This window comes from Catharus ustulatus, chromosome 15, assembly GCF_009819885.2.
Source record: "Catharus ustulatus isolate bCatUst1 chromosome 15, bCatUst1.pri.v2, whole genome shotgun sequence".
NCBI classification, from domain to species: domain Eukaryota; kingdom Metazoa; phylum Chordata; class Aves; order Passeriformes; family Turdidae; genus Catharus; species Catharus ustulatus.
In genome coordinates, this window is record NC_046235.1 from 19,315,064 (window position 1) to 19,340,033 (window position 24,970).

At 41.4% G+C, this 24,970-nt stretch overlaps 2 protein-coding genes across 2 annotated transcripts in view; both read left to right on the plus strand.

The window, feature by feature from the left end:
- The first annotated feature begins 14 nt into the window (after window positions 1-14).
- On the plus strand, window positions 15-11,169 carry LOC117003287 (C-terminal-binding protein 2). The gene is made up of 9 exons (XM_033073122.1): window positions 15-180; window positions 746-900; window positions 991-1,135; window positions 3,487-3,693; window positions 4,322-4,536; window positions 5,314-5,444; window positions 5,654-5,781; window positions 6,362-6,482; window positions 7,531-11,169. The coding sequence occupies exons 1-9, from the start codon at window positions 15-17 to the stop codon at window positions 7,700-7,702; spliced, it is 1,440 nt and encodes a 479-aa protein (XP_032929013.1). The 3' UTR covers window positions 7,703-11,169.
- Window positions 11,170-12,929: 1,760 nt separating this feature from the next.
- Window positions 12,930-24,970, plus strand: part of KDM3B (lysine demethylase 3B) — a 45,348-nt gene continuing 33,307 nt past the window's right edge. Inside the window, exons 1-7 of the mRNA XM_033073501.2 lie at window positions 12,930-13,197; window positions 16,710-16,877; window positions 19,273-19,386; window positions 19,845-19,950; window positions 21,385-21,509; window positions 22,865-22,933; window positions 23,834-24,415. Of these exons, the coding sequence (XP_032929392.1) occupies window positions 13,027-13,197; window positions 16,710-16,877; window positions 19,273-19,386; window positions 19,845-19,950; window positions 21,385-21,509; window positions 22,865-22,933; window positions 23,834-24,415 (1,335 nt within the window). The 5' untranslated portion in view covers window positions 12,930-13,026. The remainder of the gene's footprint in view (window positions 13,198-16,709; window positions 16,878-19,272; window positions 19,387-19,844; window positions 19,951-21,384; window positions 21,510-22,864; window positions 22,934-23,833; window positions 24,416-24,970) is intronic.

Consider the following 24,970-nt stretch of genomic DNA (forward strand, 5'->3'; position numbering starts at 1 on the left):
CCTCGGTGGCGGCGATGCCGCTCGCGTGGGCCCAGCCGCGTCTTTCCGGTTCCGTCGGAGCGGCGCGGGTGGCGAGTGACGGGTCCCGGGTCCTTCCGCGGCGCCGAGGGCGGCGCGGCCCCGCCCGGCCCATGGACCGGCACAAAGTGAAGCGGCAGCGTCTGGACCGCATCTGCGAAGGTGAGGCGGGGCGGGCGCCCCTCGGCAGCGGCGGCAGCGGCAGCGGCCGGCGAGCAGCGGCACCTGCCCTGTGCTGCGGGGACGCGACGCAGCCGCGGCGCGCCTGTGGGACTGAGCGTCCGCCCGGCCGGCGGCGAGCAGGGCCCCTTCGCCCGCGGAGGCGCTGCCTGCGGCCTTCTGGAAAGGACCGGATGCTAGTGACTCTGTGGATGTACAAGTTCTGCTCGCTTAAGGGGGAAATACTATCTGGGCATGCTGGGATGGAGGTGGGGCAGGTCACTGGGTAGGAGGTATGAAGCGACTTTGTCACTCCTTTCAGGAGCCTGGAGTAGATCACCTCTAGTGTTTTATTATTGATAATAGATACTTTATTTTTCTTCGTCTAAGTAGTAGCAGAGGTGGTTGTGGGTTTTTTCCCAATGTCTTTTCCCCGTGTTTTTTCCTATTCATGTCTTTTGCTTCGCCTAATCTGTTCCTAAATACTATTAGTAACTTATTGGACTAGCAGATGAGGGTTCCAGAGTTCTTGTCTGTCATTAATCACTCCTGCTGACTTTCTTAATAGGCATACGGCCTCCTATTGTGAATGGCCCAATGCCAGCACGGCCACTGGTTGCACTCCTGGATGGGCGAGATTGCACTGTGGAGATGCCCATCTTGAAGGATGTTGCTACAGTGGCATTTTGTGATGCTCAGTCAACTCAGGAAATTCATGAAAAGGTGAGCAAGAACATGTGGAAGATTCAGAAATAGAGCATTGCCTCTTAGATAACCAAACCAGATACTGATTTGGACTGTTTTTTGTTATAGGTGCTGAATGAGGCAGTAGGAGCTCTGATGTATCACACCATTACCCTTTCTCGTCAGGATCTGGAGAAATTCAAAGCCCTCAGGGTCATTGTGCGTATTGGCAGTGGCTATGACAATGTTGACATCAAATCTGCTGCCGAATTAGGTATGATGACACCATTAGGTGTCTGTTGTGATCAGAACTGGATGTGAAATGGAACACTGCATGTGTTTTTGTGCTTTATAACTGAGTGCATTTAAAAACTTAGATTTGGTGCTGCTCAGTATCAGGTGTCTTTAGGAAGCTGACCAATAGAGGAGCTGGTAGGTGGCTTAAAATAAAGATTCTCAGTTTTCAGATTGCTCTGCTATGGATGTTGGTGTCTTCTTTGTTGTTTGGGATTCAGGAATCTGAATATAGTGTCTAGGTAACTTTTGGTGAGGTGACTTTCGTCTTTTTGTGACCCTTGAGCAAACTGATGTCTAAAAGCCACCTGCAAATGCTGATGCAGGATAAACTCACTGTAAATGCTTCATGAGTTTTCCTCCTAATTTTGTATATGCAAGTAGGTTCTGATACAAAACTTTATAATTTATCCCTTTAGAGCCCTAGGCATGTGAGAAGTGTTTGGATCAGGTGACAAAAGGGTGCCATTTACTAAAAAGGTGACAGTGAGACTTCTGGATCTTTTTCGTCTCCTAGGTGAAATGGATCACTTACCCTTCCCCTTCTTTTTTAAGTTTTATAAGTGCAAGGGATCCAAATGCTTCCTTAATGTAAAGCAAGTCTTGTTAAGCTTAAATCAAATACAGGTATTAGTATATAAAATTGAAATAGGCAAGTATTGCAATTTTCAGATCTGTAAAAACAGGTGAATTTCTAATAAATGGAGAGTGTGTATTGGGCTAGTGCTTGAATTAGGTCAAAAGAGCCTTTTCATTTCGATGATTCAAAGAAACAATCTTGAGAGTTTCTGTCAAGGTCCTTGGCTTTCATCCAGCCTTTACGTATTTGTGCTGAGTTTGGAACCTAAACTAGTCTTACATTTCTCTACTTAAGGTCACCATCCATGTCTTTGATTTATTCTGATTCAAAGATTTCCCTTTTCCCCCACTGCACACTGATTATCCAAGGTGAAATGAGTCAAAGTTCTTTCAGCATCAGACCATTGCTTACCACTTTTGCTTTGGAGCGACAGTGTGATGACCCTTACACATGGACAATTAATGGTTATTTTATAATGCTTAGCCAGGCCTTTTAATTCATTCAGAGGAAAGATACTGCTCCTTGTGTGTTCTGAATCTTCAGACCAAAAGGCTGTTGTCTGTGTTTGTGTTTTTTTACATTTAGGTATAATACTGTGTGTGAACACAAATCTGTGTCTGGCTGTGTAATAGATGGATGAATAGGGCTTGTCTAGAGTTGAATGAGATGGTAACCAGTGAGATTAAGAGAAATTGGGTTTTTCTATCACCCCTACTCATATCGTCTGAGTTATCTTTGTGGCATTATGGCAAAATTGGAAATAATTTGGTAGAGAAAAACAGTCAGATATCTGGGATTGTCTTTTGCCATTGCTCTCCTAAATCTCATGGGAAAGCACGGTCTGAGTTTAGCCAGATGTCTCCTCTGACTAGGCTTATAGAACACTGATGCCTTCAACCATTGCCTAGCTTTTATTTCCAGTTTTTAGCTAAGTAGTGGACTTTTGAGGTAGATCATTTGCCTTGGTTTGGCAAGTGTCTGAGGTTATGTTTGGGAAGAGACCATATTTCCATCTAATTTTTTTCATTTCTTGGCTGGTTTGTCGAATGAAGAGCAGCAGGAATGAAATGGTATGTTTCCAGCCTCCTCCCTCCTATTCTTTTTTTTTTCGATAGACTGCTCGGGACTTACCAGATTTTGATAGTGTTCCATCTTTCCCTTTTCTGACAATAATTTATGCTTCTAGGACTTAAACTCTGTTTACACTACTATTTTACCTGATAGTTGTAGCCATGCGTTTTATGGTCCTTCAAATGGATTTAGAGAAGCTCCTGGGCCTTTTTTCTGCATTGAATGAGTTAGTTACTTATTGTTGCTCCTGGAGAGGCTGGTGCTTGCAGTGAGCATCTGGACCACGGGGCATGGGGAGCTCAGCCATCTGTCTCAATTCTTCTACAGTCTGCTGTAATTAATTTGTCAGGAGTATGTGTGGAAGGAGCACATCTTTTTGAATGCCGATCTCTTAAAACAGTCAGTTGCCCAGTTTTTTCATTTCAGTTTGTTTACTTGTTTGTTTTTCTGGTGAGTGTGTTAATCAAATAGATATTTATAAGGAAAGAATGGTATTTCCTGGGGGATTGAAAAGATGGCTGGTCATATCTGTGTTGTTGTAGAATGAGGTTCTGAAATGAATCCTTTGTTTCTTGATTTCTGGAGTACTGAATCATCTTTCAGCATTTGTGCTTAAAGAGCTTTATGTTGGTTCAGAATTGTGATGCTAAAAATCTTATATGACCTCTATGGTTTTGTAGGCATTGCAGTTTGCAACATCCCTTCCTCCTCAGTAGAGGAGACTGCTGACTCCACCCTCTGCCACATCTTGAACCTCTATCGCCGTGTTACTTGGCTACATCAGGCTCTGCGGGAAGGGAATCGAGCCTCGAGTGTAGAACAGATTCGAGAGGTGGCTGGAGGTGCTGTGCGTATCCGTGGGGAGACTTTGGGCATCATTGGACTAGGTAAGTGATGGGAATTGTTAGACTGAACAGAGAACTGTGAATGTTTTTGGGAAGCTAAGAGTCACATACTGAGAAAAGTGGTAATTCTATAACTGTTCTTTGTGAGACACGCTGACTCCTAAGGAAAGATAGTGCTTTATTCTGGATATCTTCAAGAGTTGGGTATATGTCGGGGGATTGGGTATTCTTTTTTCAATTTCAAATTATTAGAAGAATTGGAACATTCGTACAGCTCTTCTCAGTAACTGTTTCCCTCTGTGCTAGGTTCTGTATCAGTAACAAAGCTGCCTGAAAGGTGGCTACCAATTCCTTCTCCAAGTTCTTGTAGCCAGATTATTATCTCTGACTCGAAGTCTAGATTTGGTATGAAAACAGAAACTTGTTTGAAAACAGAACTGCTTCTTGACTAAGGTCTGGCTATTGCATGGGGAAGAACTAGAATTAGCTACATAGGAGCAGCACTGAATAGCCTCCTCTGGATCCTTATGGCAATCCTAGGGATTTCCAGGGCTGCAGTCCCTTGGGCCCTGGCAGTAAACTTCAGTGTAGGCTCCCAGTCTACCCTAGTGTGTTGTCTTTAAAGTTTGTTTTACCTTTCCTTGATGATTGTGGGTTTTCTTTTGTGAAGGCCGAGTTGGACAGGCAGTGGCTCTGCGAGCCAAGTCCTTTGGCTTCAACGTGATTTTCTATGATCCCTATCTGCCGGATGGAGTGGAGCGATCCTTGGGTTTACAGCGAGTAGGAACCCTGCAGGATCTACTAATGCACAGCGATTGCATCACATTGCACTGCAGCCTGAATGAACATAACCATCACCTCATCAATGACTTCACTATTAAACAGGTGCAGCAGGAGCTTGATTTCCCCCACAGAGCACTGTGGAAATGAATGCAAACCGAAACTGCTGCTTTCACAGAGGCTGAGAGCATGTGAATCCTGCTGCCTCTGTTGTGTGCCTCCTGCTGCCTTTGGAGGCTGGGAGCGTGTGGATCCGGGTGCCTGTGCTTTGTGCTGTATAGAATTTTATGTTAAGAGAAGAATAGGATTGACTCTTCTTGCAAAGTAGTTTCCTTTATAAAGAATATTTTAGGTGATTCCATAATTTCAAACTATCTTTAAAATAATTTACTGCACTGGTTTGAGCTAGATGTGGTGTGGCTGGGACTGTGTACGTTGTTTTACACAGCACTGCCAAATCCTCTCTGCCCAAGCCCACCGCAAAACTAGTCTCAGGCTAAACTCTAATAGTCTATGAATGCTTTCCAGTGCTATTATGAGAGACATTTTAGTCCAGTTTTGTACAGCTGGATACTTGATTCATGATTCCCATCCTCGGGTTTTTTTTAATGTAGTAGGACTAATACGGAGTGCAGAACTTGAGAGTCCACTTTTGCCCTTGTTGTCCTGTGGTTTTGTTTTTTGATTTTTAAAGCAAATTTCTCAAGCATTGCTTGCAGGCATTTCCCCTGTGGTAAGCTTTGCAGTGAAAGCACTCCTAGTTCCTCCAGGCCTCATCTAATCACTGCAGACTCCTGCTCATTTCCAGTAGACTTCCCAAGATTCACTTAGCTTTCATGAAAAGTCTCATTCTCAATGCACATACTATTTTTCTTCTTCCAGATGCGTCAGGGCTGTTTCTTAGTGAACACAGCCCGAGGAGGGCTGGTAGATGAGAAAGCCTTAGCACAAGCCTTGAAAGAGGGGAGAATCAGAGGAACAGCATTGGATGTGCATGAGTCTGAGCCTTTCAGGTAATGCTGTACCTGCATGCCTGCTGCTATCTGGTGGTTCACCTAAACTGGATGGTTCTTTCAGTGGGTTGTGTTTTTTTGTTGTTTTTTTGTTGTTATTTGGGTTATAGTGATGCACAAGAGGACAGATGGAGTAATCACTTCTGGAAGAAAGTGATTCTTTTTCCTTCTTCTGGAAAAAAGTGATTCTTTTTCCTTCTTCCCCCCAGTTTTGCTCAGGGGCCTTTAAAAGATGCGCCCAATGTTATCTGCACCCCTCACACTGCCTGGTACAGTGAACAGGCTTCCATTGAATCCAGAGAAGACGCAGCTAAAGAGATCCGCAGAGCTATTACAGGTAATGAAGAAGATTTGCAGCTGCTGCTGAATTAGTGTTTTTTTGTTAGTTCACTGCAAGGATTATGCTGATTGTTCTGAAAACTTAGACTCCTTAACTGGTTTCTGGAATTGAAGTGTAAGTTGGTAATTGTATCTTTTGCCTTCTGAGGCAATTCTGAGAATTCTTACACCTAATGCCAGAATGGGCTCTTTCCCTTGGAAAAGCCTTTTAACCTACATCTTCCAAATCCTTTGCAAAAATCCCTTTGACAGTTTTACTGTATGCTTTTTTTCCTTGAGCAATACATGTTGTCTATTGAAAAAGGTGAGGCTTGCCAGTTGCAGTTTGTGGCAATAATTTTCACATGATCATGGAAGTGGGAAGAAAAGATTAATTTCTTGCCATCCCCAGATGCCAGATGCTTAGAGGAGAGTCTCCCATACCTACTGTTACTCTGTGGAGGTGGATGAAAAGATTTTGCACTTTCTCTTTCTGCTTTCCTTTGTAAATGCTGAAGGGAACAAGTCTCTCCTACCTGTTTTCTGTTTGTTTTGTTTTTTTGTTTTTTTTTTTTTTTTCTTTTTTGGTGCCCTTGCAGGTCACATACCTGATGCTTTGAGGAACTGTGTTAATAAGGAGTACTTGCTGTTAGCAGCTCAGTGGTCCAATATTGATCCTGCAACTGTCCACCCAGAACTCAACGGAGCTGCAGCTTACAGGTGAGATACGTAGGTTATCCAAGCATATCTTCCTGCTGAAGTAGGCCAGGGGTTTGAGAACTGTTTGTACCTGCAAACAGGTATGTCTCTGTTCCTGTATACTGTATATGAGCTCTTTCCAAAAACTTCACAGCAGCACTTCTAAAGCTGTACGAGTATTTAACATGTACTTGGTCATATTTAGTTCCACCTGCATACCGGTCGGTATTTCCAAATCATTGGAAGTCATGCCCAATAGATACCTTAATATAAGAACGCCTGCTGAATGTCCCAAAAAAGGACTGCAACTCTACATTAGGAGTCGTGCATATCATTAGGGCTATATAAACAAAGCACAGTTCTTACAGGTAGCCCAGGTATGGACTATTACTGAGACATGGTCCAGTGGATTTGTTCAGTAGTCTAAACAGAGTGTATTTGAATTTATCTGTTACTAAGTGATTGCTAAGTGATTGTGGGCAGGTTGCTTCCCTTTTGTTTGTCTCCCATCTGCAAAGTAGGAAATACATTTTCTTTCCTTCTATGAGAGATCTACAGAAGTTGAGATGTATTTAAGGAGAGGGCATAGAGAAGCAGAATGGAAATGATGGAAGAATAATTCATTAGCAGTTCATGACTGTCACTCTCCTACTTTTCATCTTGCATCATGCTGTTTTATTAGTTCAGCTTCTTACTTTTTCTGCCTTGGAGCTCAGTGAAGGATATCTGCAACTTACACCCCTCCTGCTGTTGGGGAGGGAATTCCTAGCCCTCCAGGTGCCTTCATAGAGTGCTTCATGAAGTTTTCAACTGGAGATAAATTTTCTATCTGTCTTCTAATGCTTAACGTGTGACCTCAGACTGTCTAGGTCTGTCTGCAAACAGGTGTCATGTGGTATTAGGATACCACTACTACTCTTCAGCTCTGGAGACTTTTCCTGTGTTCTATGTCAGAGTGTTTCTGTTAGAAAGAGGGATTTGTTTTCAGCACATCTGAGGGTGTGGCTCCTTTTCCTTTGAATGATTCTGTTGGACAAGCTTGTAATTTCTATGTTTTTGTTGGTTTTAGGTTTCCTCCAGGAGTAGTGGGAGTAGCCAACCCTGGGCTACCAGAACCACCAGTAGTGGAAGGGATTGTAGCTCATGGGATCCCTCCTGTTTCTCACTCTGCACCACGTACCCCTTCCCCAGGAGAGACAAGCAAACTGGATGCAGACAGAGAGATTCCTGCTGACCAATAGCAGCGTGTTTCTCTCCTTTGGCAGCAGGAAAGAGTAGGAGGGCATCTCCTCCTAGGACCTTCTTTAACGCCCTACAGACACTGTTTCCTGTTCACATGGGACAGGAGAATGCATTTCATTGCCGACAGACTTTAGCTCTTGCCTTTATTTTGTAACCTTTTAGTTATAATTTCTTAATGAATCTTTCTCCTTCTCTGGGGCATGGCAGCAGTGACCTTGCCTCCCCTTGGGTTAACGAATCAGTTCTCCCACACATCTGCTTCAGTTTTATCTGTGACAGGGAACTGTCTTTGTGTGCTTGAAAATGGAAGTGAAGCCACCTGATCGGGCATGGTCCTCGGTGTTCCGAACTTAAGTACACACTTTTCAGTTGTGACTTGTAGCTTAGATTTAAGTTGGCTGAACCTCTTTTAAGTGTAGCCAGGGGGAATATTAGAAGAAATATTAGTGAATTGGAGAAGTTGTGACTATTGTCTTCATTATAACCTTCATAGAAGGCAGCCAGGCTAAGCTGTGTGTTACTTTGCTTGTTTTAATTATTGTTTCCTGTGAGAACAGGCATAGCGCAGGCACTGTTAGTTCTTGACCATACAAAGTTTTCTCTATGCAGTTCTAGACCTGAAGTTAAAAGTAACAGTGTCAAAGCCAGCCTTTTAAATAGTTGGAAGGGAAGGAGTAAAATGTCATCAAATGTATTTTGATGGCCACCATGTTTGTGAGACTTCAGAATTGTTCACCGTGGAGTCTGTAACTTGGAGAAGGTAAGAAAATGCAGAAATAGGGAAAACATGCACTGAGAGACAGCAAGTAGCAATAATGTGCAGTTGCAGTTGCTGGTTCCTCACACGCAAGTACCTCGTAGTCTGTGGCAGTGTTTATCCACGTGGGATCCATCACACTAGAATTTACAGCTTTAAGATACAGATTTTTTTTTTCTTTTTGCATAATTGTATCATCTAGAAATAGTGTCCCACTCGTCTGTGCTGGTGGAGAAGGCAACTTTTAACAGTCAGGGAAAAAAACCATTTATCACCCAGAAAATGGCTGAGCACTGGAATAGACTCCTCAGGGAGGCCGGTACAGCACCAAGCCTGAGTTCAAGAAGTGTTTGGACAATGCTTTTGGGTACGTGGTGGGATTCTTGGGGTGTGCTGTGCAAGGCCAGGAGTTGGACTTCATTATTCTGATGGGTCCCTTCCAACTCAGCGTATTCTATGATTTGATGATCTACTGCATCTCTGTGTCAGGGCAGGGCAGCAGGGCAACACGAGACAGCAGTTTTGTTTTACATTAATAGGCTTTGTGATACTAAAAGAAGTATTAATACTCTCAGTTTTTCACCTGAAGCCAAAGCAGGTTTGTTGTTGGCAAGTCTTCTCCATTTCACAAATGATTGAATATGAATTGCTTCTTTGAGGGGTGTGGAGTCTTCAGTGAAAGAGCTTCCACAGGAGAAGATTTTTCTTTAATTCCACATCTTCCTTTAATTTCATCTTGTTACACTTCAGTTATAGCCTTTCCATGCACAAGATGTAATAATATCTGATTGATTTGTTAATGTTTGGATATATTAAAGTAGGTGCTATGTGGGAGGCATAACCTATGTGTGGGTTTCTCTGCCTCCCTTGATTTTTCTCTCTATTGTGTGTCTGTGACTGGAAGCTGAACAGATGGGAACAGATTGGAAAAACAACTTTAAGTATGGACAAAATTCTCTGTTTAGGCTGTTTTATTTAGGAAGGTAAGGAAAGCTTTCATAATAACTAAGTTCTCAGATTTTTTTTCCTGGTTCAAAATTTTTCTCCAATACTGCCTTCTCTGTAGTGGCTTACTACTAATACAGTGATTCATTCCTTTCTCCTCCCCTTCTCCACGCCCCCCAGCAATTCAAGAAAGGAAAATAGTTAAGAAGTAAACTTCAGGTGTTTTCTTACAAATTTTACACTTTAGCTGTTTAGTATTAGTGAGATAATACTAGTTTTCTAGTGCTATCTTTTTTTGATAAGGTATTCGTCTCAGTGAAGTTTTTTGGCTTCTGTGTTTTTGTGGATGATTCTGATTCTACTTCAAATTCATATACCTCCTTGGCTGCTCAGGTTTAGCAGTTCAGACTGAGACTGGTGGTAGGCATGAGCTACAGGAGGACTTCTTCTGAACAAAAGCCTGGAGCTCAGAAGCCCGTTGATTGCAGATGTACCTAAAATAACCATCAGCACTTTCCTGAATTCTCTAATCTCTAGGAAATTCAGATTTCACAAGCTGCTGGCTCAGAAAAATCTTCTGACAGGCAGGTGTGGAAAAGTTTTCAGAGAGCTCATCTTCTATTACCACACTAGGGAAGCAGTCTGTCAGTAACTATGCTTTATTTGCTGCTGATAATTCCAGGGGTTCAGGTCTGAGATTATTTTGTAGAAAGGGGCTTCTAGTTACGAGCTTTGAGGATCAGGGTACATTGATCTTGTCTTTTCTAGAGCACAATGCAAGATAGATTTATTTTTTTAGAAGAGGCAATTTATTTTTTTTCTTCCTAGCTGCAAGTAACTCTATAGGCAGTCAAATAACTGAGCAGAGGAAGGATAGAAAGATTTCATTTGGGGGAACTTGAGTTTCTCAGTTTTGGTGGCTAGATACAGTAGTGACTAGTAAGCATAGGAATTAAATGATTGATAATGTAAGAAATCTTTCCAAGGAGTTGAAGCTGACAACATTGATAGTGGCTCTGTTCTATCCAACACGATACAGGCTTGTTATTGGATATGACAGCAATTTTGCCTTTGATTAAAGCCACAGCAGAAAATGTTGAGGTAAAAAAGAACAGAACCCTCACCTTGTCCTCAAAGAAGGACTCCTTTTGCATTTATAGGATTATTCTGCTTGTGTGCCGTTTGTACCTCTGCTGACAGCCTGAACCTCTTATCACCAGACAAAGGCTGTTCTGAACGGATAACTCAAAGAAAAATGTACTGGTACTAAAGCATCCTGTTGTCTTCTTTCCCTGAGTGCCAAGTGCTTTGTTAGCACTCTTTGTTGTGTGATACACTGAACTTGCAGCTCCTCTTCCCAAGCTTAGTGCAGTATACAGACGTGGAACTACTTTTTTGTTAACGCCTTCCTTCAGAACTAGTGCAGAGCTTTAATCCCAAAGAACAGAAGTCTCCTAGGGTGAGGCAGGAGTTCCCCTAGCCGCACTAATCTGCTTACAGGAGGTGCTCACACTATCCCAAGGTACATTCTGTTTGTCAGGGTCACTGCTGCTGACCAGCTTTTTTTATAGAGGACTCAGAGTTTCAGAAATATATTTTTGTAGACAATGATTAAACTGTGAAACATTGAAATAAAGCATGTAAACAAAACCTTACAGCACTGTCCTCTGTACAGATGTTTTCCTCACTTCAGTTCTCTCCTGGCTCATTAGAAAATGTTTGATTACTTCTTGGATATATTTTAATAAAGTTCTCCAAAGAACATGGCTGCTGTCTATGGAAGGGGTAGCCATAGGGTAGGGTTGAAAACCTGTACAAGTGAGTGTCTGCATCAGTCCCAATTTTCTCAAATTATGTGAATTCCACAAAATCTGTCCCTGGATCAGCCACTCTGGGAAATTACTTTCTTTGTATGCTGTAGCATTGACCATCAGTCAAGGCTGCTGTGCAGGTGGCAGTCTGGTGAAGAATCCATCTTCAGTGCTTAGGGGACACCTTTGGATGTATGCTGGTGGTTACTTACCTGTTTTCTCACATGCTAAAATTGTGATGTCTGGTTTTGCAGCCATTTAAATATGTAGTTTAACAGCAGTAGCTGTCTTTATGCTTTCACAGTAAAATAGTATTTGAAATCAACATGCAGCTCATGAAACTAATTTTTCTAACTTTTAATAGAGGTTGGTGCAATAGAATTAGCATAGAAAAGTTGTTAGGTGTTTCATAAATTGAATTTAATTCATGCTTTATGGCCTATGCTGTCTGAGTCAATCATTAATGACACTAACGAAACCTCCTAGTATCGATAAATTTTATCACTGTTGGCCCACCTGGTGCTATATGCCATTGGAATATCCAGCACCGTGCTTGGGAGATGGGAAATGTTTGGCTTGCTTTATCATGACAATGGGAGTCTGAGCTGGTAGAATGGGAAGGGGCATAGGAGCACTTAGAATCTTTCACATTTTGGTACTCTTTCTGGTGCACAGCTGATGATCTTACTGTTTCAGTGAAGAAACTTAAGACATGAGGCAAAAGCTGGTCTTCAGAGAATGTAGTACTGATGTTGAATTTACCATGGCACTCAGATGCAAGACATAATTGGCTCTGCTACCATTCAGTAATGTTTCATGTAGGTAATTGTACTTAAAAAAAATGGGGGAGGGGAGTTAACAAATCTAGCTGTATGTAGTAAATCAAACTCGGAGATGCTGTACAGGAGGAGAGCACTGAGTGCTGATGGCGCTGATACTCTTAAATTCTGCGTAGTTGTTCAACTGGTATTGGCAATTGCTTTACCCATGTTCCAGTCAGTACATTTCATCCCTCTAACTAGAAAGTAAGAAAAAGGAAATATCTACTTAAAAGAATCGGGCACAATCATTTGAATAAATGGAAGTGAAAGCAAGCAAATTACCTTCGCTGTTGCTAATTCAGTGTCACATGAGACTCTGCCAGAATGAAGAAACAATGCATGCAAAAGAACAACATGGAGTATAGCATATGCTCCTCATTCCAGTTTATGTCACAACCAGAAACGGCACAACCAGAAACAGATAAAAAATCGCATGTAATTTTTGTAATTGTAGGATGTTTAAGTACTTTGTGGTTCATGTTGAAAAGGCGCAGGTTTAGGACATTGTGCTGTGCTACATGATAACTGTTCCAGATGTATTAGCTAATCATGAAAGCTGAATTAATCCCCATAGTGATTTTGTATCTTAATTACTTCCTAAATGCACTCCCTTTCCAAAATCTGCCTCACTGGGAAGCGAAGCACCTATCCTGTGCGGCACTACCGGTCCTCTAGGGCCGGCAGCAGTTCTGCGATAATTCCAGATTTTTGACTTGGCGGTCGTGAGCGATTCAGCCGAGGCAAGGTCCGTGCCCGCCGGCCGCCCCTTCCGCTCCGCCGCGGGGCCCGTCCCTCCCGCCGGCCCCTCAGACCGCCCGGGTCCCGCCCGTCCCGCGCGGGGCGTTGTGGGGCCGGGTCGATCGCGCAGTGCACGCCGGGACGGCGGCGGGCGGCGCTCGGGCCCAGCGCGGGGCAGGAGCCTCTCGGTGCCTCGGGCGGCGGCTGCGGCCGGAGCGCTCGGGCGACGGCGGCAGCTCTGCCCGGCGGGGATGGCGGACGCGGCGGCGTCTCCCGTGGGGAAGCGGCTTCTGTTGCTGCTGGCAGCGGGGCCGGGCGAGGGCGAGACGGCGGGGTCGGAGCCGGGGCCTGCGCTGCCCGCGCGAGCCTGGCGGAGCGGCACAGTGAGGGCCATGAGCGGAGCGGTGCCCCAGGATCTGGCGGTGAGGCCTGGGGCGGGAGCGGGGCGCACAGTACCGTGGACGAGGCCGCGAGTCGAGCCTCCCGCCAGGGCCGCCGACGGGCCAGGCTAGACTCGGGGAGGGCGGGGTGCCGCGGCCGAACTGTGCCGGCGGCCCGAGCCCTTCTGCAGCGCCGGGCCCGCCGGACGCGCTCCGGGGCTGGGGGTGGCGGGCCCTGCCTGCGTCGAGCGCAACGGCGGAGCGACAGGGCAGGTGGTATGTGAAGGGTCCAGCACCGCCGTTGCGGTGATTGGAAGTAGCACATATATGAAACAAATACGTCTGGGACATTTCTGGTGTCGATGTATCTGTATGTATACAACCTCAAAGTGTCGTTTTGGGAGGTTTTTTGGGGGGTTTTGTTTTGTTTTTCCGCCGGGAAGATGTTAAATATTCTCGATCAGCGTGAATTGTATATGAAAATATATATTGAAGGCTGAGTTTCGAGTGAGGTTAATCCAGTTGATTTTCTCTCAGATTTTGTTCTTTCTAAGTTGTAGGGATTCAGGCTTCGTGTAATGTGTTTAAGTACTCTTTAGCATTTGTCTGGTTTATTTCTAGTATAGCTCAGTGAAACGCTTGGGTGAAGATCCTAAAAAGAGCTCTTGAAATGTATTGGCAGCGTTTCTCTTTGCATGTGGTCAGTTCTGCAGGCTGGCATGCTTTGGAGGGCTGTGTCTGATTTAGTGACCCATGGTAGCAGGAATGAGGTTCTGTGTTTATGAAGAGTTTTAGTTTTTTAAAAATTAGTAGTTAGCATAAGTTCTTTGGGCTTGTTTGCAGAGTTCCAACTTTGAGCTGTTTCCTTAATATCCATCCTCTAGTGTTACTGCTTTCTTTGGCCTTGCCCTAGAACTGCACCTACGGCTGTCGGCAGAAAGCAATGCGGTGTGTTTGGCTTTGCAAACCTGAGGGGCCTGGCACCCTGTGTCTGCAGTTGAGAGCGGTGGCCATGTACTCAAGCTGCTGCCTAACTTGTTCAAGGAGGAGGAAAGAACCCATGCAGAGAACATTTCTTCAAAATGGAAATGTGTCAAGTGTTTAAGACTATCTGAATTGTGAAAGTGTGTCAGGGCTAAAATCCAGCTGAAGAGCCGCTCTTGTAGCAGGCACATTGGACATGTGTGTCATCAGTACTCTTACATTTTCATTGGTGTGTGAATTCACTATCTTCATTCAGCAACTCTCTCCCCAGTTCCTTTCATCAATAACCTTAACACTTAATAACCACTTAATGTTTCAGGGGTGTAACTGTCTCTAAACATCTCAAAAATCTATGCAAGAACTGTAAAATGTGAACTGAGTAAAATAGTCGAGGCAGAATTTAGAGTAATGTGGGACATTCAGTGTTTTCGTGGACTTTTTCATGCATAATGAATGCTACTGTGACAATGGCATTGATATACTGTCAGAAGAAAAGAGTTCTTTATAAATTCGTTCTGTCAGAAGTGGTGAGTTGGCACCAAGCAGTCAACCACTGCTTAGGAAATACTCTTCTAAGGCAATAATGTGGACTAGGTGTGATAAAGGCTAGGAAATTTATTTTCTTCTCTTTGATCTATCTAAGTCTGTCCTTTCTCATAGTATCCTATAAGGATGGTTTCAATTACTAGCCTGTAGTCTCACGTTGGGCTTATAGAAATACAAAAGTGCAGTTGCATGTTTGCACCATTCTAGGCCAGAAATCTTGGGAACAAACAAGAATTATAAAACTTAAAAACATGGGTCTTGGTTTTTTTCTGTTTGTGGTTTTGTTTGGTTTTTTTTTTTTTTTTTTCTGGTAGAGTAAAACCTCTGAATGATTTTTGGATATTTTTCCCCTGTAAAATTTTGGTTACAGAGAGTAGCTCTTAGACATTCTTACTTTAATATATTGTGGAGTAATCTAATTGTGGTTAGTCCACAAAAATAATATATATAAAGGCCAGTCTTAGTTGTTGTCCCATTTTCAGAGCATCTAGAAGAAATCCTGAGGAAAAATTATGCTGCAATTAGAAAACAACTTTGCCTCTTCTATATGGAAACAGGTGTTATCCTCTTTCTCAAAATGTTTACTACAACAGGATCATTGAAGACCTGTTGAGCTTTATCTCAGTCTGTTGCTAATATTGTAAAAATACATGGTGCGTACTAATGGCAAAATAACTCTGTGTGCCACATGAAGAACCGTACTGCTCTTCTTACATGGAACAGAAGTGTGAGAGATGATTGTTTTAATAGATAGGCAAACTCTACAATACCATGAAAGTTAGGAGGCCCAGGACACAAAGTGTTTTGACTAGAGACTACTGGCAAAGTAGCACAAATATAATATTAAGAAAACTGTAGGCCCACTGACAATGGAAAGGTGTTTAGTCTATTTTATATTGCTGCAAATTGTTGAATTGGTAGAAGGATCTCTTGAAAGGTCTGGTACTGTTTCTCAGCAGGGCAGCTTCAAGAATTCCTCAAGGGAGTTGCTTCCTATTCATTCCTTGAGGTTTGAGCTTTTGAATCTGGGGGGAGGAGTGGGGTAGAGGAGTAAGTGGTCTCTAATACTTCTGTTGATAGGATTTATTGATAAAGCAGAGAGCTGTCTGTCTCCGGTTAGTGCCTTCTCGCTTCCCAGTGATCTTGTAATGGTTACAAAACCCTGTTTTGATACCCAGCTTAAGATGTTCCTTTAATTGTTAAGTAATTTTTTGCTGCTTATCTGACATGTTTGATTATATTTGGCAAGTAAGTTCTATAGATGAGAAGTTGGAATATGACTTTTCTAACACTTAATAGCTCCAGTTGTTAGGACATGGAATGATATTTGTAACCTTAGCGTTCTTGCCATGTAATTTCAAATGACTTTAACAGTTATCTTTTGTGATAGGAAGAAAAGAGGATGATATCTCAGAGTAGTGATTTAGATTTGTAGTGTGTAGTTTGGTTTATATTGTTACACTTGTAAATAAGATTATTAAAATCTAGCAAATATGTAATTCTGAGTAATCTCATGCCATCCAAAATATTTGCATTTGTTCAGGGAGTTTAATAATGTGCAATAAGACAAGACGAAACTTCTGATTTAGAGTGTGTTTTGCAAACACAAACCTTGAAGGTGGAAGGATTTAGTTCTGTAAATGTCAGTCAACCATACTGATACAAGCTGTTTGTTCAAGTGCCAAGTAAGAGTGTTGAAATTCTCTAAAAAATCCTACTGTGAAAGAACTTGCATTGGGTCATCATCTGTATTTTGGGATGAACAATTTTCATGTCTTTAATTTTGTATAGGAAAACACGGCATTTGGAGCCAGTGATGCATGTTTGGGGATAAATAATTTTTCATAGGTTAGTAATTGTTAATTTGATTCCCTTAGCTATGTAGATGTATTCTCAATATTAACATTGCCATAATTATCCTGATTTTTCTTACTAAAGTTGCTGTCTCATTTTCTGTAAGGATTGTAGGAATATGATTTTCTGTTAAGTGTCTGAAAAGAGATGAATTTTTTTTTTTTAATCAGATCTTTGTGGAATTTGATGGCTGTAACTGGAACCAACATGCGTGGGTGAAAGTCCACGCTGAAGAAGTTATAGTATTGCTGCTGGAAGGATCATTGGTTTGGGCACCTAGAAATGATCCAGTTATGCTTCAGGGGACTCGAGTCTCGCAGGCACAGTGGCCTGCACTGGTGAGTATTTGACCAGAAGCCCTTAGAACCTCTGAGGTTTTCATCACCTCCACTGTGAAGTTCAGGGCTTGGATATTGTACAGGGCACCATTTTGGAGGTTCAAAAATTGCTTGGGGATTGACTTTTACTAATAGGAGTTCCTTAACTGGCACTTAATAGTCCTTTTGGGAAGGCATTGGAGAGGCAGTACGCTTCCAGTTCCTGCCCCAGAAATTGCTGTGACATGTTGTAAAGAAAAGTGATATTTTCTTACGTGACTTACAAGTTAATCTCTGAAGAAATGTGTTATATATGGGAAAAGATTATTTTTTCCCTACTTTAAAACTTTGTATATGCTGGGGTTTTCTGAATTGTGCAAATAAGCCTTTTGAAGGACTCTTCAGAGCTCTGTATGATAAAGGCTGTTGCATCAATTAAATAGATATACCAGAAGGCATTTTCGAGAAGAGAATAGACAGCGTGCTGTGCCTGACATATAAACCATAAATTGGCCACTCCTGATCTAAAGATTTTATTTCAGTTTTGTCGTCAGCATTAACTAACGTGACATGCAGAATTTTCTCATGTTTCTTGATGTGGTTAACCGTATTGCTATTTACATGGCAGTTACATGTCGTGACACTTGAAAACAAAGCCAGTATATTTTAGCTAGCATATCTGAATATACCCATTCTGCACACATCCTGATGAGTAGTATATAGTGAAGAGCATTCCTTATATATTTATTCTCTTAGTGGCTTCTGAAGAGGAAAGATACGTGAGAATCCTTCCCTCATTTTTATGCTGTTTAATTTTTATTATTTGCGCCTTCTTTTGTTTCTTTTCTCCTCCCACAGTCCTTGGACTGCTTTTGGACTTGTAGTCCTTGGTTTACTCTCTGCTTTTTAACACATTTTGTGCATGGGTACACTGATAAGTTTTTTCCTGTCAAGGATTGTGTGCCTTGGTAGAATTTGAAATTAGTGTTACAAATGGGCACTTGGGCTCAAAGCAGCAAGTCCATCACTGCGCCTTTCTCTGACAGTTTCTTTATTGCACTTGGCATAAGGCAGAAGAAAACAAGGCCTTTACTCTCTGTCGAGAGTGTTTTTTCCATAGGCGAAGTTTTCCTTTCAGTGTATTTCCATCCTGTCTGCAAGAATGAACTCCAGTTACTTTCATCTGGGAAACTGTTTTTACGTGTGATGAGCATCTTTCGTTTGTTTTCCAAATCGGTCAAAATCGGAGTGATTTGGGGGTGTTACCATAGTCTGCATGCTGTCTATGTAATGATTCCAGACTACTTCCACTACAGCTCAAGCTTTATCTGAAAACTTGCTGAAAAAATGTTTCTGTTATCCATACTCAGGACAGCCACGTGAGCGTTGAAGTTTTTCTCTAGGTACTACAGGCCTACCCAGATAACTGCACGGGAATGCAGACTGGAGTTAGTCAAAGCACCAGAGTACATATTTGCAATGGGAAACGAACTACTTAGCATTACAAAGGGGATGGTGTGTTTCAGGAGTGTGGGGGATGGTTGGTTTTGTTGGGATTTTTTTGTTTGTTTAAGTTATATCACTTACGAATGTGCTTTCATTCTTAATTGTCTCTTTTTTGTCGCCCTGTTTGCTTTCAGGGGATAGTTTTGCTTAAACTGAGAAAATGGATTTCTATATTTATGCTGTTGTGCACGAGAGAATGAAGTGTAAACAAACTTGATGAGAGCTGTTAAGGGAAAATGTCATGAATACTTGTGTTAAAATTATGTTAAGTGTGAGCATGAGACGGGTAACATTTCAAAGACTCTGGTTGGCAACTTCCTCTTCCATCAGCAAGTTATGATATAAAGTTGTCTGATTCTACTGTTACAAGGTTTCTGAATTCACTAGGTATTTTTAGTGATTTGCTCTGCATCTTGAACATCAATACTACGTTTCCTATGAACTTTAGTTTTTCACAAAACACTAGCCAAAAATGCTCTCATTTAATAATAAGCATATCAATTCCTTACAGCTAACTTCTACAGAAGAATAAAACCACTCCTTTCATGAGGCTACATCTGAAATATGTTATTAACCAAAGCTTTTTTTTTTTAACCTTAACCAGAGCTTTCTTTTTTTTAACCTGAACATCAGAAGGCACTTACCTATGATAAACCAAATACCACCACAGGTATTTTCATTTCTGCTCTAAGATCTAATGAAAAAGTGGATCCAGTTGCCTGTAATTCCTGCTTGTATTGCAAGAATTATTGGCTTAATACTTTACATTAAAACTCAAGCACTGGGTGGTACAAGTTGAGAAATTAAAATTTTTAATTTTTAAAAATCTGAATAGCATGTGAATTCGTCTGTTGTTGACCTGTATGTGTGCTCAGTCATTTGGTAACTTCTGTTTTTTTGTACATCACAGACCTTCACTCCTCTAGTAGATAAGCTGGGGTTAGGCTCTGTGGTCCCAGTGGAGTTTCTTGTGGACAGACATTTACGTTTCCTGTCTGATGCCAGTGGATTACGTTTATTTCAGGTATTTGAACTGTGTTCAGTTAAAATGTAAATTTATTCGTGTGCTGTTCTTATCAGATTAGTTTTGGGTTTGTTTTTTTTTTTTTTTTTACTGTTCCATCAACATACCCATCTTTCTCCTTTCACTGCCCTGTCACATATTTGTGTTTGTTTCCCTGCTTTCTGGATCCTTACACTGAGCTCCATTTGCATGTGAAAAGTACTGATACTCTCTGCATTGTTCAGCTGGAGAGTAGCTGTCATTGAGTAGCTGATAATTACAGTGGAAGTTTTTCAACAGTTTTTGCATAGTTAATTCTTTTATTCTCCTGGCATATTCAGTAGTATTTTTCCTTATTTTACTCTTTTTATCTGGTTTGTCAATTTCTGACTGCAGTCCAAGAAGAGCTGTCTTATAAAAACTGATGTTTCTGTTACCTTAGAAGACTGTACTTTGTTAAAACTGTTTGTTTTTGGTAGATGGGAACAGAGAGTCAAAATCAGATTCTGCAGGAACAACCTTCACTGAGAGAATCTGTCAATGCACTGCTCAGCGACCAGAAGCTTCAAGAGATATTTAGTAGAGGTGAGGTGTGTTTTCTTTCTTAGAGATACTTTGTTGTGCAACAGTTATAATACTGTGGTAGAATTTGTGAAAGAGGATTGCAATAGTTTCTGTTACTGTTTCATTTGGAAGGTCGATTTTCTGTATCTCGCAAGTCCTTTACAAAGTAACATTATCACAGATAGTGCCTGAGATACAACCAGAAATACTTACTTGAATGGTTGTTTAGGGAGTAGGCCTTGTATTTTCAACTTCTTTGTTTTAAGTTTTAGTTTGGAATTTTTAAAGTATTGGTTCTTTTCTATGGTTCTGTTCTTTAACTGTGGAAATTTAGAAGTGAAGTTTCTTTGTAGTTGCTGACCCTCAGAAACTTTCCTTGTAATGGCAATTCAAATTTTGATGTTTGATAATTAATTCATCAATTAAGTTGAATATATGGGTGGATGTGGCTGGTCAGCATAGAGTTAATATATATTGTCTGGATTGTGTATTAGGTTAAGCCTGATTGTGACTTTTGTTGTCAGATTCGGGTCATCTTGGTCAAGTGCTAAAATAATTCCTATCCAGAGTTCATGTGCCAGGGAGCCACCCTAGTGACAGACCACTGTCTTACATTTGAAGGATGATGTAATTCTTAATGGGAATTTGGTGCCTTTCGGTCAAATAAAATTTTTATTCGTAGAAATTCTGAGGACAATACTTCTCACATGAGCAAGTAGCTTAAAAACTGTCCAGTTTGAAGCCTTCTAAAGTGCCTAATTCTGACTGTGCCACATACAGGTTGCTGGATCATGTGGATTTTGGTGATCCAAGATTAGTAGAGGTTTATTTTGTCTGGATTTAGGGTGGCAGGAAAGCTCAGCAAGCTGATCTGGAGAACAAGGGCAGGGTGAGAGGAAACCTTTCTGTAGATGATCTTTTATCTGTATGCAAGAACTGAAACAGGTTGGTTTAGATATGTTGGATATCCAAATACATGGTTCTACTCTGAAATGCATGGCTTTTCTTCTGGGATTGGACACATCTGGACCAAGTCAGACTACTGGGACTGTTCACTGGATGGATGCTGCATAATTACTAAGCTGTAGGTTAGAAAACAAAATAATTTAGTTAGCAAGGATCCCCCATGTAGTTTGATTTTGTCAAATGAGTGAGGCAATTTTGGTCTTTCACGTTTGGGGTTTTTTTATGCCTAAATGGTATTCATTTTGTCTCCGCAATAGCTTTGAGTTACAACAGTGAGAACTTATTGACTTTTTAGGATAAAATGCCTTGTTAGGATAAAGTGCCTGCCACAGGATTTGCAGCAGAAGCCCTAGTGTTTTAATTTCTTTCCACCTGGAAGATGACACTTCAAGCCCTAATTAGCTGCACAGAACCGTTGTACTGTATGACTCTTTAACTAGTATGATACAAAGCTTGCTTGGAAATGTACTCAAAGTCCTTCTTTTTCAGGTCCTTACAGTGTCCAAGGCCAAAGAGTTAAAGTTTATCAACCAGAGGATGAAAATAGCTGGCTCTGTGGTATTGTGAGCCACCAAGACCCAATAACTCGTCTTATGGAGGTGTCTGTGACTGAGGTAAAAATATGAAGTGCTGTTTTGGTATTCTTAAAATACCATTCCTCAATATCTATATGTGCAGAATGACAGCTTTGCCAAAATTTGTTACTTTGGCTTGGTTTTTTGCTTTAAAATATGAGTAATTATTTGTGTTGTGATTCACAGTATTTTTTCCTGTTACGATGACAGAATAAATGATGTCACACAGACCACTTCTATTTAAAAAAAAAAGCTGTAGAAGTTTCACTGGAAGTGAGTGCTGTAAGCAAAAATATTGGAAATGACTCTTCAGAAAGGAAGGCATGCTGATGTATAGAAAGCTACCTTCTTGGTCTCTTATATTGTGACCTTCCTATGCCTTCTATTGGTTTCCATCTGATAGACTGTACAAGTGGTTTGAAACAGTTGTAACAAATCAAATGAAGTCTTAGTATAAATAACTGGATGTATGTATTTTATCTCAGACTATTTACTTTTGCCCTGTTCCTATCAGGAAACCTGTGTACAGCACAGAGAATCTGCACTGCTAGAATTTCTGATTTTTATTGTGTGCTTTTGTATGGTCTGACTGGTAGTTCAGTCTTGCCGGTGACCTGCTCCTGATGGTTTCCTTTTTCAGGCACAGCTAGGACAGGTCCATGGTGCAGTGTAGCAGCAGCACTTGTCTTGGTTTTCAGGTCCCATCCTGTGTCTCATGCACGCTGCCCCTGCAGCCTCTTCGATGTGTAGATTGAATGCACTGAATGAGCAGTAATCCAGTACTCTGGCTACTGCTATTGCTGGCACACAGGGAAAAAAGTATACTATGTATGGTAAATCAGTAAAGTACTTTGGAGGAGCATAGAAATTGTGGAGTTATGTGCATTCAGCAGATGCATGCTAGGAAGCACAGAGCTTCCTGTGTACTTACTGTGAAATAAAAAGTATCCTGCAAGAGCAGTTACAGAGATTGGATATTCGTTGCTCCTTTTGGGGAGACACTTAGGCTGAACTGGTTTGCTTCTTCCACAGTAGTCCTTTCTACATCCCGTGGAGTGAACATGCATGTAACAATGCTAAATTAAATTCAAGGACTGCACTTAATGTAATAAATACCTTTAGAAATGCTCAATAGAACAAACGTACAAGGAGACAGTGACAGGCATCAAATATGGAAGGTTTTGCAATAGCAAAAGAGCAAAAGGATAGAAGGTGAACTAGAAGGCTGTAGTATTAGTAAGGAAGTGAGATGGTAAGAAAAGGTAAATGGGAGAGGGCCTGCACAGTAACTGTGTGTTTAGGTCTCTTATGTTGATACTATATACTCTGAATTAAAAATTAACCTCTACTTTTCTTTCTTCTACTTCCTCCTTATCAACCTGTATAAAAATTAGAGTGGTGAGATAAAGTCGGTGGATCCTCGACTGATTCATGTGGTGATGGATAACACTTCTCCAAGTGAGGTACTGCAGCTGTGCATTCAGGACTTGTATATACAGCGTGAAACTTCATAAATTTTTTTATGTGAAATAAGTAAAATCTGTAAAGGACTAAAAAATTATGCAGTGTTAACTGTGGACTTTGGATAATTTTAGTGATTTTCCTCTTAAAAATTGGAACAGGAAAGTTTTGTTCACCATTTTGATAGTCATAGCTTTCTTCAAACAGTCTTCTCTTTTTGTTCAGGCCTGTTTACTAAGTTTATTGTGGATCAGTAGGGGATCAGTAGTGGTATAACCGTGGTGGTTTTAAAGTGTAGTGTTGCTGCCTTTTTCTAACAGGATTACTGTGCTGCTTCACATATCTTTTAAGTGATTTCTGAAAATTGCCATCTGGTGCTCTGCCGTGTAAGCAGGCTTGTATGTTTGTGACATTTCACTGCTTCAGTTGAGATGTTTGTTCCATGTTAACATTTGAATCTGAATTTTTACCTTAGGCTAAAGCTATCTCCTGCAGTTAAATATTGTAGGTTTTGTGTAGTGGACAGAAAGCGTGCCTTCAAAAGGATCATGGGGTTTATACTTGGAGCAAAAATTAGAGTACGGATGTATTCATACATTATGAGGAGCTTTGTTGGAGTATTGTGTGTTTCTCAAAATTTGCCAAGATGTGGTTCATGTTACAGCAAGGTAGCTCAGCTAAAAAATTTCTTGTGCGGGTCTTAGTCTAGTACAAAAAAGTCAAGACTGTGCTTAATGCTTGTGTTCTGTGCTCACAGAGTCTCTCTCTAGATGTCTCAATTTGTGATAGAGTGTCCCTAAACTTCAGAGTAGTGTAATATATTCTGTTCTAACAACAAAAAGTTCTTTGAACTTGGATCTGTATTATTCTGTTTCGTGATTGCGTGGCTCTGTCTGTTATAGGGAGGGGGCCTAAAAGCAGCTAAATCATCATCTAAAGGGAAAAAGAAGAAAGAAAGCCTGGAGGGAAAGGATGGAAGGAGAAGGAAAACTGTGTCAGATCCCAGTTGCGATCCTGCAACAAAGAAGCTAAAGGAGAAGGGTGAGACAGATAGCAATGGTAGTGATGGAGGTGAGGCAAGCAGAGGTCCCTGGAAAGGAGTCTCCAGTAGTGAAACGGGACTGGATCCAAGGGCCAAGCAGTTGCCTTCGTTTATTCCTCAGATTAATCGCAATATTCGTTTTGCTACTTACACCAAAGAGAATGGCCGAACACTAGTAGTCCAAGATGAGCCAGTTGTTGGTGACACACCATTGCCCTTCACTCCATTTTCTTCTGTGGCTGGACAACCATTACTAGTTGGATCTGGATGTAAAGAGGCAGGAAAACCACTGGAACAGGTTGGCCAAGGCACAGTGACTTCCACAACTGCAGTTACTACAACTGCTTTGACGCCAACAACTGTGAGAATCTCTGATACCAGTTTGCCAGCTGTTACTGGACAGGAGAAACCAAAAGCTGTCCGATCGCAGGCTCAGGGAGAGGTGAGTAGCTCAATCATGTTGATTCAACGTGTTCTAGAAAGATTGACATGTTTACAACAGATGTTCTGCACCATACTCCTGTTAAAATGTGTGTCCATGGAATTGAAAAAATTACTTTTTCTCTCATGAGTGTCTCCTCCCAAAGAAAACCTGTTATCTGATCTAAGAAATGACTGAAAAGAAAATTAAGGTAATTGGTGAAGGAGTAGTAAGAGATAACTGTGTAGCACTCTTATGTTTATTCAGCCTTAATCTGAAAAATGCTTCTTTAAAACAACACTAAGCACTGCACTTAATTTTGTTGTGTCATACACAAGATAACCTACTTAAAATCTCTTGCCTTTATATAAACAAGTCTACATGAAAATGTGCTCAGAGTTGAACATTCAAGTTACAGTAATTTCATGATTATAAGCCACACCTCCGGGTGTTGGCAATGTTTAGGTCTTGTCCATATATCAACCTCACCGGATTATAAACCGCACTTCCGTTGACAGCGAACTTTCACAAAGTTGCCAATTAGTAACAGAATCACAGGGTTTACTGGCAGGTGCT

Coding starts and splice junctions, on each gene's coding strand:
- LOC117003287 (XM_033073122.1), top strand. CDS start 15: ATGCCGCTCGCGTGGGCCCAGCCGCGTCTTTCCGGTTCCGTCGGAGCG. Junction 901..990: donor CTCAGGAAATTCATGAAAAG/GTGAGCAAGAAC, acceptor TTTTTGTTATAG/GTGCTGAATGAGGCAGTAGG. Junction 5,782..6,361: donor GATCCGCAGAGCTATTACAG/GTAATGAAGAAG, acceptor GTGCCCTTGCAG/GTCACATACCTGATGCTTTG.